The following is a 16,911-nucleotide window of genomic DNA, read 5'->3' as shown; positions in this document are numbered from 1 at the left end:
CCAAGCTCCTTTCTTGGAGTTCTATGCAGTAGAAGAGTCTTAGAAGTTTTTCTTTCCCTTCTTCTTTAGGGACAAACTTTGAATTCGACTCTGGGAAGTTTGAGATCAAACTTCTATTTTCTTCCCTAGCATCATGGGACTGATCTCACAAAAAGACCTACCCTTGAAGCTGGTAAAATAAATTGAGGTATGGCTATATTTTAACCAAAAATTTTTGAGTATTCTTTGCATAAGCAATAACTGGGAATTTTAATCCATTAGTATGGTCACCTTTCTATTGGAATCTATAAAGAATCAAAAATGCTAATTTTAAGGCAGAAATTTAAAGGCAGGATGCTTTTATTTTCATTCTTTTTATAAATGAAGTGTGCTGGAAAATGGCTTTGGAGTCAGACAAAACTGGTCTTAAATCCTGATTCTATCACTTACAAACTCTTTAAGTTAAATAAATTTACTTAAATTTCTCTCAGATGAAGTGTCCTCTCCTATAAAATGGGAATAAAATCATCAACACTCAAGAGATATTCATATTGAAATTGATGTCTTAGATGTGCGCTTAAAGGGAATTCTGAGAAGAGAGAAAATACTATCATTCAATAAATAATAAATTAGACATGAACTCCACCCCAATTAATTCAAATCTATATGAGATTAAATAGAAAATGTGTGCTTTTTTGATTAAATCACAGGAAAATGTATAATGATGTACAATAATAATGGAAAATAGAGGTATTATAAAATGACAAAGAGTGACCCTACATGTGTCTAGAGTCATTGAAATAAAATGAGAGGCTTTGGTGGTCATTTCTGTAGAATCTGTGAGAGGGTGACATGGAATGTAGTCAGGCACTCAATTTTGAGTTGTTGGAGTATCACCCATCAAGAACTGTTCCTTCCCAGAGAAGTTCTGATCCCTTGTGGCTATCCAGGCAGACTATCAGTGCTCACCTCTTAAGAGAGTAGCAATTTGTGTTGAGTAAACTAGTGACCATTAACCAGTTCTTTTGCTTGATGCATACATGTAATTTCCTTTGAATGCAAGAGGATTCAAGACTCCAGTCCAGTTTGACAGTAATAATACCTTCTTAACTAGTCATTATGAAGCTAAATTAAAAATCATAATGGGTTCTAAAAATATCTTTATTGAAACTATATTTTTTGAAGAGTATTTGGGGAGTCAACTATTACATCACATTTAGGCAACTCTAAGTTAAACTGCATGGTCTACTGAGTATGTCATGGCAAAATCCAGATGTTAGACCAACCAGCATCAGCAGATGCCACATGATGCAAGGGGAACACACTGGGGACTAACCTCCACTCTGGGTTCTGGTCGCAAATTCTGAATCAAATCCAGATACCAAGTTTACTTTGTGCTAAATTTGACTTCACTTAACAAGACCATAGGTTACTTCTTCCCAGAGTTGAACTCAAGTGTTCAGATAACTACTTCTAATTAAGGATCCTTTTTCATCAGTAATACCTTGGGCCATACTTATTGATGAATTTTTAATGAATTACCATTGAATTTTTGTCACTATAAAAGATGAGATTATATGAAAATATATAATCTATACAAAGAAGCTTATATTTTACTTTCAAGATAATGTCATGAGGAATGTTATCACTACAAAAAGTTTTGTTAATAATCCCCCCATTAAACTTTTATTTTCAGTGCATTTCTGTTTCTACTTATAAGCATTTTATAGATTTTCATTAATCTTTTTTTCTCCACTATTGTTTTAACCAGTCTAATCACCCTTGTTTGAAACAAAGTCAAACCCCAACTGTTATTTTTACATGTGAGGTTTTATAAAATTAACCAGTCTTCTGTTCCTAGGTAAGAGGACTTTTCAAGAAAATACAATATTGGGGTACTATCTCATAAAGGGTGGAGTAAGAAAGAATAGTTCATATTTACAAAATCCAAGTATGTGATAGATAGCCTTGGCACTATTATGTAGAAAAACCATTTTATTTCTTTTCCAGATTAGTTAGATCCAAAAGATTTGGTTTAGGAAGATGAATTTTTCTTTATATCTTCACTGACAACAAGAAAAACTGAGTATAGTTATTCTATAAGACCTACAATTAATAGCTACTTTCAAAAATCACTTTATATTGTCATATTTAGGTTAATAAACCTTTAGTTAGAGAAAATATGGCAAAGGAAAAATGTATTAGGGAATTAAGAGAGTTGTATTCAAATTTATACTGTTTTGGTTTCTACTGGTTTTACTTTCATTGGCAATTTAACTTGTAGAAATTTACAACAATGTTATGATGTCTTTTGTTTCAAATTAATTATGAGAAGACATGAGGATAGACGTTTCTACTACACTCATTATGTCAATGAAGTAAGGCCAAAATCAAGATGAAAAATAAAACCCTATGCTTACTTGTTTACCCAACACGTATTTATGGAAAACCCAGTTCTCGGTGAAGTGTAGGGGAGGGAAAATTTTCCTGCCAACCCATGAGGGTTCAGTTGAGTCTGAAATAAACAGGCAGATTAGCAAGACAGAAGGTATACCAATTCACTATGTGCAAAGTAATGTGAATACCTAGAAACTCAATGAGAGCAGACACTTAGTATAACTTCTTCACAGGGGACGGGTAGAAATGGATAAAATTCCTGGGGAGTAGACTCATGACAACTGAGTTCTTCATGGAGTGTCTGTGGTAAGGCAGACGACCCTGATACCGCATTCAGACTCTGAATAAAGACGATAAGAAAGGTCCATGGTAATCTCTGAAGTGTGAGATTACTGGAGGCCTTTAAGTTTTCTATATTTTTTTATGCCTCGTATTGCATAAGCAAAATGAAAACATATGTCTATGAATGAACAATACAAGAGAACAAATTAACATAAAGTGTTGATTTAGGGTACTGGTGATTTAAGGGTAGATTTCTGTCTGTTTTCAAGCTATTATGCTGTTCTAATAGATTTTTTTTTTTTTTTTTTTTTTTTTTGGGTGCTGGGGATCGAACCCAGGGCCTTGTGCTTACAAGGCAAGCACTCTACCAACTGAGCTATCTCCCCAGCCCCTCTAATAGATTTTAATGATAGATTTAATTCAACAATAAAAGAAGTATATGGAAATTTTGAGTTCTTTGATTTGAATAATCGGCTTTATTAGGTATTAGGAGTAGAGGCCTCATTGCTGTTTTTATTTCTAGCTAGAGTAGAGCTATGAAAAAATTAAGGCACATCCTCTATTTCTGTTTGTAATTCACTTTTTCTGACTCTTATATAATGTCCATTCTAGATGGAATATGGTAGAATAAACCTCTATTAGTTTACTTGTAATGATCTATTTCATTACCATCTATTATTAAGGTAGCTCTTGTACATCATTAAAATGGAATATGGTCATAGTTCCTAATTTCTGAATGCTTTCATAACATTAAAATACTGCCCCGAAAAGAAAGATAGACAGACAGGTAGGTAGAAAGAGACAATTAAACAATTCCTGTCTGCATTTTAGAGAAGCATCAGCAGCCTGGACCTTCATGTTCTGAGAGAGCCCAGTCTGTTTAAATGGAAATGGGCCCTTCTTCACTTCAGCAAGTCCTAGTTACATCATTGACTGTTTTTCAAATTCTGTAATCTTGTTTTTAGTGTCACTTCAGGCTGAATCATTCTTTTCATAAATGGCCAAGATTGTGATATCTCTGTAGCTTTTCTTATTTAATACAACTCAACTGTCACTTTAAGTGAAAAAATTCTGATGGAGCATGAGAAATTTCCTGTTAATGAAGGCTTATGTCCTTCTAGCCATGAACAAAGGGTGTCTGGTACTTACTAACTCCATTTAAAATCAAATTATTTTGTAAAGTTAATTGTGAGTTTCCAAGTATCCTTTAAGTACTATTAAATTCATTTACTCATTCTGCAACATAATGGGGAAGAAAAGGGGACAGGGAAGGCTCTCTGAGTCAGTCCCACTCACAAGCCCCGACAATGCAGAACTGAGTCAGCGAACATCTCATCAACTATTCTAATTTTAATTAAGGACTTACTCAAAATTTCATTTTCATGGTAGTTGGATTTAGATTTGAGACTTTGTTTACATCTTTTTTTTGTTATTGTTGTTGCTTCTGGTACTTGGGACTGAACCCAGGGGTGCTTTACCACTAAGCTACATCCCCAGTTCTTTTCATTCTTTTAAAATTTTGAGACAGGGTCTTGCTAAGTTGCTGAGCCTGGCATCTAACTTGATATCCTCCCACCTCAGCCTGTTGAATTACTGAGATTACAGGTATGTGCCACTATGCCCAGCTATTTACATACTTTTTGATAACAACATTTAAATACTTCTATTTCCTAAAGTTATGTTTATCAGAGTCCTGAATAAGGATACCATATAGTGAAGAACTTGGTCTAGGATGTGGAACTAGAGAGAGAAGGAGATACATCCATGCACCGGCATGACTGTTGTAAGGCCATGGAATACAGACACATGCTCAAAGGAGGTACAGGAAGGGGAGAGACCCAGGGTGGTCTCTCCATGTAGGTGGCATGACTTTTTGTCACAAAACAAAAGGGAGCAGAGCTGGCTAGGAATGTGTGGGGATGAACAGTGTGTGGTTTCACTTAGATTTAAAATGTCTTTAGATGCAATGACCTGGTAATGCAGATTCTGAACTTTGGAGAGAAATATCTTACTTAATTTAACACATGATAGCTTTATTCTTATTTACATCTAAAAACTTAAGTTTAAATCACAAACTGATGGAATCCTTAGAAATTACCGAAAAGAAAAATACTTCCATTTTAAAAGTCAAATAAGAAAAACGCTTTTTGGTTCTGTAGCAGATCAAATTGTCTCTTAAAATACTATTTAACAAATTAACGTCACCTTGAAATACCATATTTTAGTGGTATGTGGGGTAGGGAGCTGCAGGGTGCATACCTGAGAGCCATGCCAATGGGTAAGGTGCAATGGCAAATTAAACTAACTGCTAGTTAGTTTATTATAATTTCAGTTACATTTTTATGGAATGAAGACGAAACACAACAAAGAACCCATAAAATGAAATGATGCAGACCAACCTTTTATTGCACCCACAATATTTTGGTCTAGTCCTTTCCGGTTGTCATTGAGTCCTCTTTTCCTCTTCCCATTGGGTAAGGAGTTAGCCAAAGTCTTGTCATCAAAAAATGCACACACCAGTTTTCTAAAGAGAAGGCTTCCTGAGCGAGTATAGTTTGACAGTATAGAGTCCAGCTGAGACTTAGGCATAAATACATCAAAGCCTTCAGCAAGTTGCACTTCTGGCTACCAAAAGAAGAGAAATATTTTATTAGAAGCAAAATTTGGGGCATTTGACTTTGGGCATAAAGTGCAACAAAAACCATCACAAGTTGAAATATCCACATCATGTATATGATACAGCCTCAGCATAGTGTGCCAGAATGTGCACTTTCTAAAACCAATGACCAGTTACAGTTCACAAAACAAGACGCTGTCATTTCAGTACTGTCTCGTCAAAAGCATTCAGTACTGTCTCGTCAAAAGCAATAGAGAAGGGTACACTGAGGAAGTATTCCTGTTCTTACAAATCATTGAGATAATCACAAAATCACATAATTCTAGAACTAAGATTTGAGCCTTCTATATGAAACACCCTCACTCATTTTTAAACAAAGGAACTAAGGCCCCAAAAGATCATAACAAAAATGACTTACAAACAATTCAGATGTGCTCAGTGCATTACTGTTTACAGGTAACTTTCTCATACATTAAATAACTTAATTTCTTTCACTTAAGGCTACAAATATGGGGCAACTTCATGGGGCCACTCCTCTTTCTACTATTCCAGGGGTTGTTAGCTGTGGAACTATTTTTTTACCCAATGAAACTTAAGTAAATGGATATACAAATAAAAATGATGAGCAGGTTCCCAGGCTGTTTCAATCCACTCCCCATCCCTATTTTCAGGAGGAAAAGCTTCAGTTATATCCCAGAGCACCCTGAAAAACCAATGTACTAGCCACATGACAGGGATACAGGATCAAAAGACCCTTGAGGTGCCTTTCAGCTTGGAGTATATCATATAATAATACAAACCACACACATAATGAATTCTCTATCAGCACACCTGGATATTTACAAATTGTCTTTTCATCTTGTGACTGGCATACACTATTTCCTTTCCAAAGTCTTTTCTAACTCCTTCCTGTTATGAAGGTAGCTATGTTACCACTAGGCATCTGATATAGCATATGATTGTATTTATTATACTGCACTTTGTATTTCTAGGGGCTGGCATATAATAAACACTCAATAAATTCTTATTAAACACATAAAATTTCATTAGTTATAATTTAAACTATTAAGTCATTTATTATTGGTTATAACATGACACCTTTAAAAATGGTAATTTTAAAATGAAGAAATGCAACTGGTAATTGTTGTTACAAAAAAAGAATGTTAAGTTGTATATACTTCCAAAGCTCATTCTTAGATATTTAACTTGTTTTGTAAAACTGGCATGATTAGATTTTTCTAAATCACATTGGAAATGTGAGGATTTAAGCTTAGTTTCTATCCTAGAAAATATGAATTATAATTGTTTGCCCTACTGTTTTCAAAATGCCCGGCACGCTACAAAGTGCTTGAAGCTCAGTCTAGATTTTTTGGATGACTTAGGAAGGCATTTGGGCCCTGCCTCTCCAAAATGGAATTTTTGACTGGATTATCCAGAAAGTCATCTCATTCCTCTGCTTTGCTTTGCCATTCAGTGTTTGGTTTCTAAATGCCTGGCAAATATCACTGTAAAAACAGTGCTGTCAGGGTATCCCCCTGACTGCTGCATCTTGCTGCTTGTTGGTCAAAGGTCTGTGGAGGAGCTTGATGGGAGCTGGAGGCTGAATACTAACTCTTAGAACAAGGATGGCACAAATGAGGCACTCAAGAAATATATGCCAAATGATTCGATGTGGAAATATTAGAACTGAATTTTCCATCATAATCTAAGATGAAATTTAGTCATCAGCAGAATTTTGCATATCCTGTGAACTTTTACTCTAAATAAACTGATCTCAGATTTTTTTGCTAAGTGCTCCTAAATCATATGGAAACCATTAAAAATATCCAAGTATATTTCACAGCTATTTGAAGGTCCAAGGTGTTACAGAAGCTCTTAAATTTCAAGAAAGCAACAGGAAGGACTCCAACTTGTCTCATTACCATAATACTCAGTTTAAATCTAATATCACTAACCAGGTGTTTAAAATTTAGCCACCCGACTGCTGAAACTCCAGAACTTCCCCTTTGATTCATCCTGTAGGACTTGGACTCTGGCTTGAGAAACACTGACCCAAATGAGCCATCAGGCAGAACTAGCCACTCCCCTCTTCATGCAGTGATAGTATTTTCTATGAAATATGTTCGTGGCACCTTACTTAATAGAGAGTTTGTGTTTCTCATAAGGATGAGCACTCCTTTGTATTCAGCGTGCCAAGCACCCAGTGTCCAATAGCTATTTGTCAGAATAAACAAAGCACTATGTAGGAATTCATTCAAAATGACTAGTGCTGATTCAGAGCTCTCTTGCCCCGTATAAAGGAAGTGGGCTTGCAAGTCTGTCGTGTGATGGCTGGGTGCACACTACCAATGTCTTCTTAGAAAGGCTCATGTGCTCCCTCCAGCAGAAGATTGCCTGGAGAAGGCCACCCTGCCTGATTCAATACCTGCACACTGAGCACCCTCTGTGGAAGGAATTTCAAGGCTGGCTCTACAGTGAAGACTTATGCATAGGTACCTATCACACAAAATAGAAAGTGAGAAACACTATAAGAGAGATATAGAACAAGTACTATTGTTGCTAGCATCAGGCAGGACTTGACTGCCTGGGGGTGCAAGAGAAAGGGGGCTCAGAATTTAAAAAGGGAATGTATCACATAGCATTTTAACAGGGCCTTGAAGCTAAGATTTAGGAGACTGTTGTACAATTGTTTGTGCATCTGCTGTGACTCCTAAAACTAAATATCTGGAGCTTTGGTGGAGCCAAGACTTCCTACAGCATCATAAGCATACTGTGATTTCTAAGGTACCACTCAGGGCAGAAGCTGTCATTGCTTTCTGTTCCAGTTTCTACTGCCAGACTGATACTCTTATTTTCAACTGTTATTCCAGATCAAGGGACATGAACTCACCCACCTGCAAGCACCTTACAAAGGCGTAAATAGTTTGATTAGCTGCACAGCAGCCTACAGCAGCAAGGGCAAAGGTGGCTAAGCTCTGCCCTTCCTGCTCTTCCCAGCCTGCCTCCTGTTCAGATATCCTAGCAGGCAGTGACTGAGTGCTAAAACATGTCTGCCAGGTGCCACAAAGCACCAATTCCTAAAATAAAGTTGGACATGGGGGATGGCTTTGTTTTTTTTTGAAACATGAAAATAATGTTAATTAATCTTAGATTTTCACCATGAAACCTGTTTCCTCCATTTTAAGAGTATAATCATAGTGCATGATCTACAACTTCACATATAAATTTAAAACAGGTTAAAACTCTTTAATTGCATAACTACATCTTTTATTTACTGGTGGTAGTTTAAAATGAGATCTCTCTGCTTACTAAAGATAGTTATGACAGAAACGAACACTATTCCAAATGAGCATCATTTTAAAAACTAGATTTTCCTTGACAGATTCCCTGTTTGATACTCTTGTCGAGACAGACAGCACACTAATCTGTACATTCTATTGATTACTGTAGTAATATGACTTTTAAATTGCATCCAAATTATGGGGCACAACTTACAACACGTACAGTCATCATTTTAAGGGGTTGAATGTCTGAATTCCCACTATAATCTAGATTTTGCATAAGTCTTGATTATTGGGGTGCCTAAGCATAAGCACAATGTATAGATGGTGCTTTTCCTTATCCAGCGGTATCACAGTTTACACTGGGAGGAGATGGAGGAAAAAACTGCATCTTGTCCTGATGGTTCTTCAACATGTCCTTAGTTCCAGGCCTGCCCACTATTTTCTTGCATTTGAGAAAATAGTGGTCTCCCTTTGAGGTCTCCCTTTACTCACAAGCAACGAGTTAAGAAGTAGTTTGGGTGAGAGATTCATGCCCCTCAAGTCCCTATGAGCATGTCATGTGACTGCCCTATATAATCTAAAGAAAACAAGTAAGACAATTTTAAGGAGAGCATACAAATTAATCACACAGAAAGCACTTCCATACAGGCTATTTTGTTTTGTTGTGGCACTGGGGCTGAACCAAGAAGTACTCTACCACTAAGATACATCCCTACCCCTTTTATTTTTTAAATATTTTATTTTGAGACAGGATGGCTTGACTTTGTGATCCTCCTGCTTCAGCCTCTGAATAGCTGGGATTATAGGTGTGTGCCATTGTGTTTGGCTAGGCTATTTTATATTACTAATTACTAATACAAAACTATAGTAAAGCTACATATAGTCAGTCATTGGTTAAAACAGTAAAAAGAAATGAACAAATATTCGTGTTAGGCATTTCAACTGCAAATTAATAAATTATACATATTGTTTTTAAACTTGGTGTTGTGTAAAACCCACACTTACAGGCACATGCATGAGGTTGTCTGCATGAGACCACAGGGTGTGGGGATCAGAAAGCTGAGACTGGCTGGCTAGTTAAGTCTGAGACTAGCTCAGGACTGAAACCTGAAAGAAAACTACAGAGGAAGAGACACAAACTGCTGAATAAGACTGCTTTTACACTGAAAGATGTATAAGAGGATTGATAAGAATGTTTAAAGGATGTGAATTTAGTCTTTCTGTTCATTATCATACAGTGATGCCCACTTACTATTTATTTAGCAGTATATCAGATACATTTCTATGAAAATGAGCTTCAGTTAATGAAAGGAATTTAAAAACACAAAAAAATCCATAATTGATTTTATTTTGCTCATAAATGTGATCTGCTTCTGTTTGAGAAAACCTAAAATTGTTTCTGATAAATCAGGCCTGCTCCAGGCAGACTTAATTGTTATGTCAAGAACATGGCCAATGAGACTAAAAGGCAGGCCTGCTCTGGTTGGCCCAGTGAGTATAGCTGTTGTTGTCAAGTAGCTCGGAACAGGTATGGCTGGGCTAAGAATCCCCGCATGGATGGAGCAGAAGTTTGCTGGATGTACCATATCAAGACTAACTTTGTAAGGTAGATGCTCTATATTAAGTAAAAAATGCTTGGTTGAAAGTCCTTGAAACAGTAAGCATAACCTATATACTAGCATATATTTATTGTTGAATAAGATAAAAATTATTTTAAAAACTAATTATTTTTTTTCTTCTTTCACAAAATTTTGGTGGAAGTAAGAATTGAATTTTACAAGAAACAATACAATTTGGTCTCTTGAAAGTTTCTTTTTGTATAATGAGAACTGACAAAGTCTTTCAGAAATGTGTTTAGTTTTTTCCTTCTCAGGTAATAAATTAAGACTGAAGACTAGGGCTTGACTTTTGTTAAAGATAATTGAGCCAAATGGATAACACAGAAAATTCTAACACTGCGATCTGGCTTCTTCCAAACTCTACTAAAATTGCTCCTCTAAGATGCCCACTCTAAAAGTCTGTCCTTGGCCTTACAGGCACGGATGTCCTGCTCCTCCTGGTTCCCAGGAAATTTTCTGGCTGCCTGTATTAGAGCTTCATTCTATGATACTGTAACCACTATTTGTGAAATTCTCTCCATGTGCTCCTTTCAAGGACAAAGACTATTTCATTCATTTCAGTGTGGCCTAGAAAATTGTGATATGATTAACATTTATTTGCTACTTACTATATTCCAGGCCCTGCTTTAACATACAATACATGGATTTTCTAATTTAATTCTTACCCCGTGAAGCAGCTACCACTATTATCCCCAACTGCAGATACAAAAACTAAGGTTCAGAAAAGTAACTTATTTAAGATTTTCCATCATGTCACATGATGAAGCAAGAATTTGAACCCAAGCAGACTGTGCCAAAAACCTACGCTCTCACACATACACTACCCTGGTTTCAGTGAGTCAATGAATAAATGAAAACTTGCTGGCTTGATTTACCCTACTAGATCCTAGCAGATCATTTTGTTTGTTAGGCTAAGAAGATGTTTAAGAAAACAGAGTCTGAATCCAAAGCTATTTCTATAGAAAGCATGAGTGCATTTTAAATTCTTTATTTTAAGAAGAATGATACAGGATTGTAGAGATAGCTCAGTTGGTAGAGTGCTCGCCTCGCAAGCACAAGGCCCTGAGTTCAATCCCCAGCACCGCCAAAAAAAAAAAAAAAAAAAAAGAAGAAGAAGAATGATACAAATGAAAATATCTTAACCTAATAAATATTCATAGATTAATCTTCTGACAACTTTAAAATTTCTGTAATCTAGGATTACTGGAAAATACAGTAATTACAACAAACAGAAAAACTTTATTATTTTATTGTGTGTGTGTGTGTGTGTGTGTGTGTGTGTGTTTGTGTGGTGCTGGGGATTGAACCCAGGGTCATGCACATGCCAGGTAAATGCTACAGCACTAAGCAACATCCATAGCCCAACATTTTCTATTATTAAAAATTAATGTGAAAATATTTTTTAAAGTAGATCTAAGTCTCTGACCAAAGTCAAAAGAAAAAAGAAGCCACATTAAAAATAAATCATGTATAACTAAAAACAAATAAAAAATTTTAAAAAAGAAAAACAATAAAGCTTACATACACCATGTATATCTGACCTGAAAACCAAATCAATATACATTGTAAAAAGGTCACTAAGAAAGGAACAACTGCCATGGGTTGTATACTCATGAAAAAAAAAAAGAGTTAAATATTGTATTTAAATTTGAAATTTGGTCCTGAGTCTTTGTAATTTACATCTGAATTTTACTTAATGTTCTAATTGTAAAAGGGTTAAAAAAATAATCCTGCTCTAAAAGAGAAATACTTCTGGCTACTTCCTTTTCAAAAACACTATTTGTTCATATACATCTGTTTACTCATACATACAGGTAAGTTTAATTTAAAACACTTACATTTGTTTCTGTAAAAGTACTTAGGTAGGACTGTTAAGGATAAAAAAGAAGAACCAAAATTTATGGAGAGCTTCAAATGTGCCAGGCACTGCTCTCAGTGCTTTACACAGATGGATTCATTTACTTCTTCCAACAGGTCAACTCTATGAGATAAACATTATTATAATTATTCCTATTTTACAGGTAGAAAGCTGAGGGAAGGGGCAGATTCACTTGCTCAGGGTTACAGAGTTGATATTCTAAGCCAGCAGCCTGATTCACAGCCTTAACCACTCACTTCTCCCAAAGAAATTTCCAAGTAAACAGAATAAACAGCCCTAGTGTAATATGGTGATTCTCCTTCATATAACAATCACCCCATAAACAGTTACTAAGTGCCCATGATACACAAGAAGTGTGCTAAAATGTGCTTAGCACTGTCTTTCACACAGGGACAAGAGCAGATGACAGGCCTGGCTTGGGAACCAGCTCTACCTCTTCTGGGTGTGAACTTGTACAGGTTCTGTAAGAGGAGAATAGTAAGAATATCTATAAGAGTAGGGATAAATGACATCATTTATTTAGCATAGGATAGGACATGAATATCATGACTATTATATCATCTAGTCCCTGTTCTTGAGAAGCTGGGGTGTAAGGATAGTAAATCATGTAAATACTTACAAAAGAGTACAAAAAAGTTCTATAAAGGAGGAGTGTTCAGATCAAATTAGAGCCCTGAAGGTGGGTGAGTGGGTAGAGAGAAGAGTTAAGGAGAGTAGAAGCAAATGGCAGTTAAATTGAGGAGTGGGTTCTACTTAAAGCCAAATCTAGAGTCAATATTTCATAGGTATATTTTGTTCTTAATACAAATGAGATTATATTTTCATCTGCAGATTAAGAAAACATTTATTGAATACCTTTTATATGCTAGGCACTGCAATAGAATTTTTCCATATTCTATGTATTTAATGTTCACAACACCAGGGTATGACATATCAGTTGGTTTTGATTACAGCTTAGTGTTTTCTGCATTTGAGTTGGAGCAATTGCTACCAGGCAGAAGACATGGGCCATCTGCCATATCTACAGCTCCACGTGGCCCTCACATTGGTGTTTGTGCAATGGATATGCACATTTGTAACTGGGTGACAGTACAAGTCCCAGTGTTAAAAAGGTAACTTATTATGTTGAATTTTTAAAAGATTCACAGTAAACTTTTTTATATTTAAAAAAGAAATAAAAGGGGCTGGAGTTGTGGCTCAGTAGTAGAGCGCTTGCCTGGCATATGTGGGACCCTGGGTTTAATCCCCAGCATCGCGTATAAAATAAATAAATAAAAGATCCATTGACAAACATTTTTTAAAAAGGCAAAAAAGGGGCTGGGGATGTGGCTCAGTGGTAGAGCTCTTGCCTCACATGTGTGAGGCACCTAGGTTCGATTCTCAGCACCGCATATAAACAAATGAATAAAATAAGGTCTATCAACAACTAAAAATATACATATATTTTTAAAAGGCAATAAAGCATAGGTGTGATGTTCATTTTTTCATTGTTCCTAGCACTAATATTTTTTCTGTGCTCTTTGTATCTAAGGAATATTTTGAGGACACTTAACTCACTTTCCTTTCCAGAACAGAAAGTTAGCTTCTGCTCATTTCCCTCTCTTTGTTAAAGTTGGCAGTATCAGTGAGTAACCAATCCAGTTTTCCAAGGTAAAAATCTGGGGTTTACACTCCACGCCCAAGTCCCTGCTAGAGCTTACATTTTGTTTTCTCTCAGGCTCACTGCTCTTGCCAGACCATCCCAGCCTTTTCCCAGATGGACAAAGCATCCTCCCCCTGCTTCCCTTGTATTCCCTCTCTCCACCTTTCTACTGTCCATAACACTGTTCTGGTGATTTTTCTAAAGCACAGACAAGATATTCCTCTATTGGAAACTTGCACTGGCTCCCTAGTGCCCACAGCACATGCTGAAGGCCTCAGCATGGTATCAGGGCTTTTCCTCTTTGGCCACATCCTACTATTACTAGGGTCAGTCAGACAGCTGTTCTAGCAACACTGAACCACTTGCCCAGTCCTTCAACTTTGGACCTGATGTTCCAACCCTGCATACCTCTCAAAGCTCATCTTCAAATGCACAATTCTTGTAGATTATAGGAATTATTTCTTCTTCTAATGATTTTTAAGAGCCTCATAGCTAAGAAATAATAGAAGACTAGAAAAGTACCTAAATTTGGGTGCCTTGGTATTGATGATCCCTTCATTTTGGGGAGTCAATTTCCCACCCCAGGCTAGCCTCATGAATGCCCAAGAGCACTATCTCTGGACAATATATCCACATCCAATGCTGGGACTCACTGCCCTGTCCTCCAGGTGAAGTTTTGGTTTCTGTTGAAGAGATGAATCAAATGGTGCATTAGCTGCATAATGGAAAGGTAATATGCATATAGATATTCTGTTTTTCTTTAGAAGGAAGATACTCTTTAGAGATAATCAACACCTGAGTTTTCATGGACAATTCTGAATGTACTTAATCAAATTTAATCGCTCTTGTTAGCAAAAAATCATGAATAAGAAGTAAATTATTTTTATATAATATGTAAATGAAATTATAATACTGATATTGGTAAAGATAATAAAAATTCTATTTCATGAATGTACATAAAGCCTTTATCAGATCTTCTTCAATTTATCTCTAAAGTACATTTGGAGCTTAAAAATACTTAAAGGAGAAATTTCAGACATTAGCATTAGAAAAATCCATGTAAAAGATGATTTATACAACTTAAATTCTTACTCCTAATCCATCAGTGCCTATCAAAAAAGAATGCTTAGAAATTTTAAGGAAAAAAGTATAATGAAAAATGCTTAGGCTTCAATATACTTCGTGGAATAATTTACCTGTTTCCAAGTACAAGATTTATTTACTTGGGGTCTGAACCAGGGCCTTAGTTGCAGTAAAAATATGATCTAATAAATGAGAAGACTGGTCCAGGGTAGAACAATATCATCATTAGTGATTTTATAAATTTAAATGTTTAGAAGAACTTCCTAATATCTGTAGCATGTGCTTATAGACTTAAAAATTTTTTTTAATTGTAGATAGATACAATACCTTTATTTTATTTATTTATTTTTATGTGATGCTGAGGATCGAACTCAGTGCCTCATACATGCTAGGCAAGTGCACTAACACTGAGCTACAACCACAGCCCCTGCTTATAGATTTTTTAAAAATACCCCAACACCAAGAATTGGATAAATGATTTTCTGGTAATTATTTTGGTTGTTTTCCTTTATTAAAGACCCAGTATTGGGGGCTGGGGAGATAGCTCAGATGGTAGAGTGCTTGCCTTGTAAGCACAAGGCCCTGGGTTTGATCCCCAGCACCCAAAAAACAAAACAAAACAAAAAAGACCCAGTATGGACATATGCTAGCAAACCATCTTCCTTCAGTTTGAAAGAGGGTACTTAAAAAAAAAAATAGCAATTTGTTTCTTATTTAAAGTTTAAAAGGTAAGGCCAAACTCCAATCCTATACAGGCCTGAGGAGTTCTCAGCAGGATACAATTCCTATGCGATCTGATAATAACAGATCACTCACTCTTGTTTATTTTAAGAACTCTGCCAACAAGTTGGGGTTCACAACATAAATGTACTTAGATAAAGATATTGTAAATAGTGTATGCAGTGGCAAATACAGCACATTATGATAGAAATTTGTTTTACGGTCTATGAATATAAAAGAGCAAGTCAGATGGCTATCTCAGATATAATCCAACATCCTGGACTGCAACAACATTCAAGCTATGATATTAAAATAGCAAACCTTTGTAGAGCGTTAACCTATCATTATACCGAGTAAATGGCATGGCACTGCCACCTAATTAGCAGTGTAGCTTGCATCTATAAAATAGAATTAGCACTACTGCTTCTTTTTTATTATTAGTTTGTGTTTCCAGAAAGGTATGACCTTATCTGTATGCTTCTGTTCATTTATGCCTATCTACAAAGGATTTAATTATGTTCTTTTAGTTTTCTACACTGAGGAAATTGAAAACTGCCTCTTCAAAATTAAAAATGTTAAAGAAATTAGCAAGCAGATTATTTACACCATCACCCTTCTTCTTTAGGAGATAAAGAATGGAAACATGTTTAAATACATACAACATGAGTTTTTCAGAAAAGAAAATTCTAGGCAAGAAAATTATTACTGGTCTTCCTTTTCTCTTTCTCACATGTATTCTCCAAGTTTCTCTAGTTGTTTTAGGCAGAACTAGTTAAGGAGAAAGCACAATACTATAAAATCTCTGGAAGTTATATCAGTTAGAGTCAGCAGCCAGAAAACATCAACTTACATCTGAAGAAGGTGATTCGAGAACAATGCCAAATCCCAGGACGTGGCTCTCCTTGGTGGAGGTGAGCTCTGAGGTTTGGGGACCAGACTGCTCCAAGGCCCCTGCTGTTGGCTTCTTCTCAATTTCTAACACATTGGGCTTCTGTTTCACAGTAACAGGTTCGACGGTTTTGGGGGGCACTTTTTTCTTTTTATTTCTCTTGCGTGAGACAGCAGTTCGCTGGGAGCATATAAGGGAAATTGGGGGTTGTTGTCTGTTTTGAGTTCCAACTGTGAAGAATAAACACAAACACGGTACAGGCACTGGTGTCTACCTGAGGAAAACTTACCCTCATCTATCTCTGTGATTTACAAACTGATACTGAAGTGAGACTCCTTTAAAGATGATGCACACCTAAATAAACCTCACTCAGGACCTCAAGGTTACCAAACATAGGCTCGAGGGCACTTCAGAGCCCTACAGGCAGAGAAATACCCAGAAGAAAACCATGTTTCAAAAGTTTATCACTGCAACATACTGGTACTGATGGCTTCAAGGAAGAAAAGGATTAAGGGTTAGA

General features: G+C 36.2%; 1 protein-coding gene across 10 annotated transcripts in view; it reads right to left on the bottom strand.

The window, feature by feature from the left end:
* The window catches only part of Bend7 (BEN domain containing 7), a 111,868-nt gene that overhangs the window by 62,000 nt on the left and 32,957 nt on the right, over positions 1-16,911 (bottom strand). For 9 of the 10 annotated variants that reach the window (XR_007104317.1, XM_047520530.1, XM_047520526.1 and 6 more), the window contains 2 exons: positions 16,353-16,621; positions 5,058-5,283 (listed from right to left, as the gene is read on the bottom strand). Coding sequence is in view for 9 of the 10 variants with exons in the window: in XM_047520530.1 (XP_047376486.1) it covers positions 5,058-5,283; positions 16,353-16,621 (495 nt within the window). In the remaining variant the exon portion in view is untranslated. The remainder of the gene's footprint in view (positions 1-5,057; positions 5,284-16,352; positions 16,622-16,911) is intronic. The other variant, XM_047520532.1, reaches the window with a different exon arrangement.

This window comes from Sciurus carolinensis, chromosome 12 (genome assembly GCF_902686445.1).
Source record: "Sciurus carolinensis chromosome 12, mSciCar1.2, whole genome shotgun sequence".
NCBI lineage: Eukaryota > Metazoa > Chordata > Mammalia > Rodentia > Sciuridae > Sciurus > Sciurus carolinensis.
This window is presented reverse-complemented; position numbering and strand designations above follow the sequence as displayed.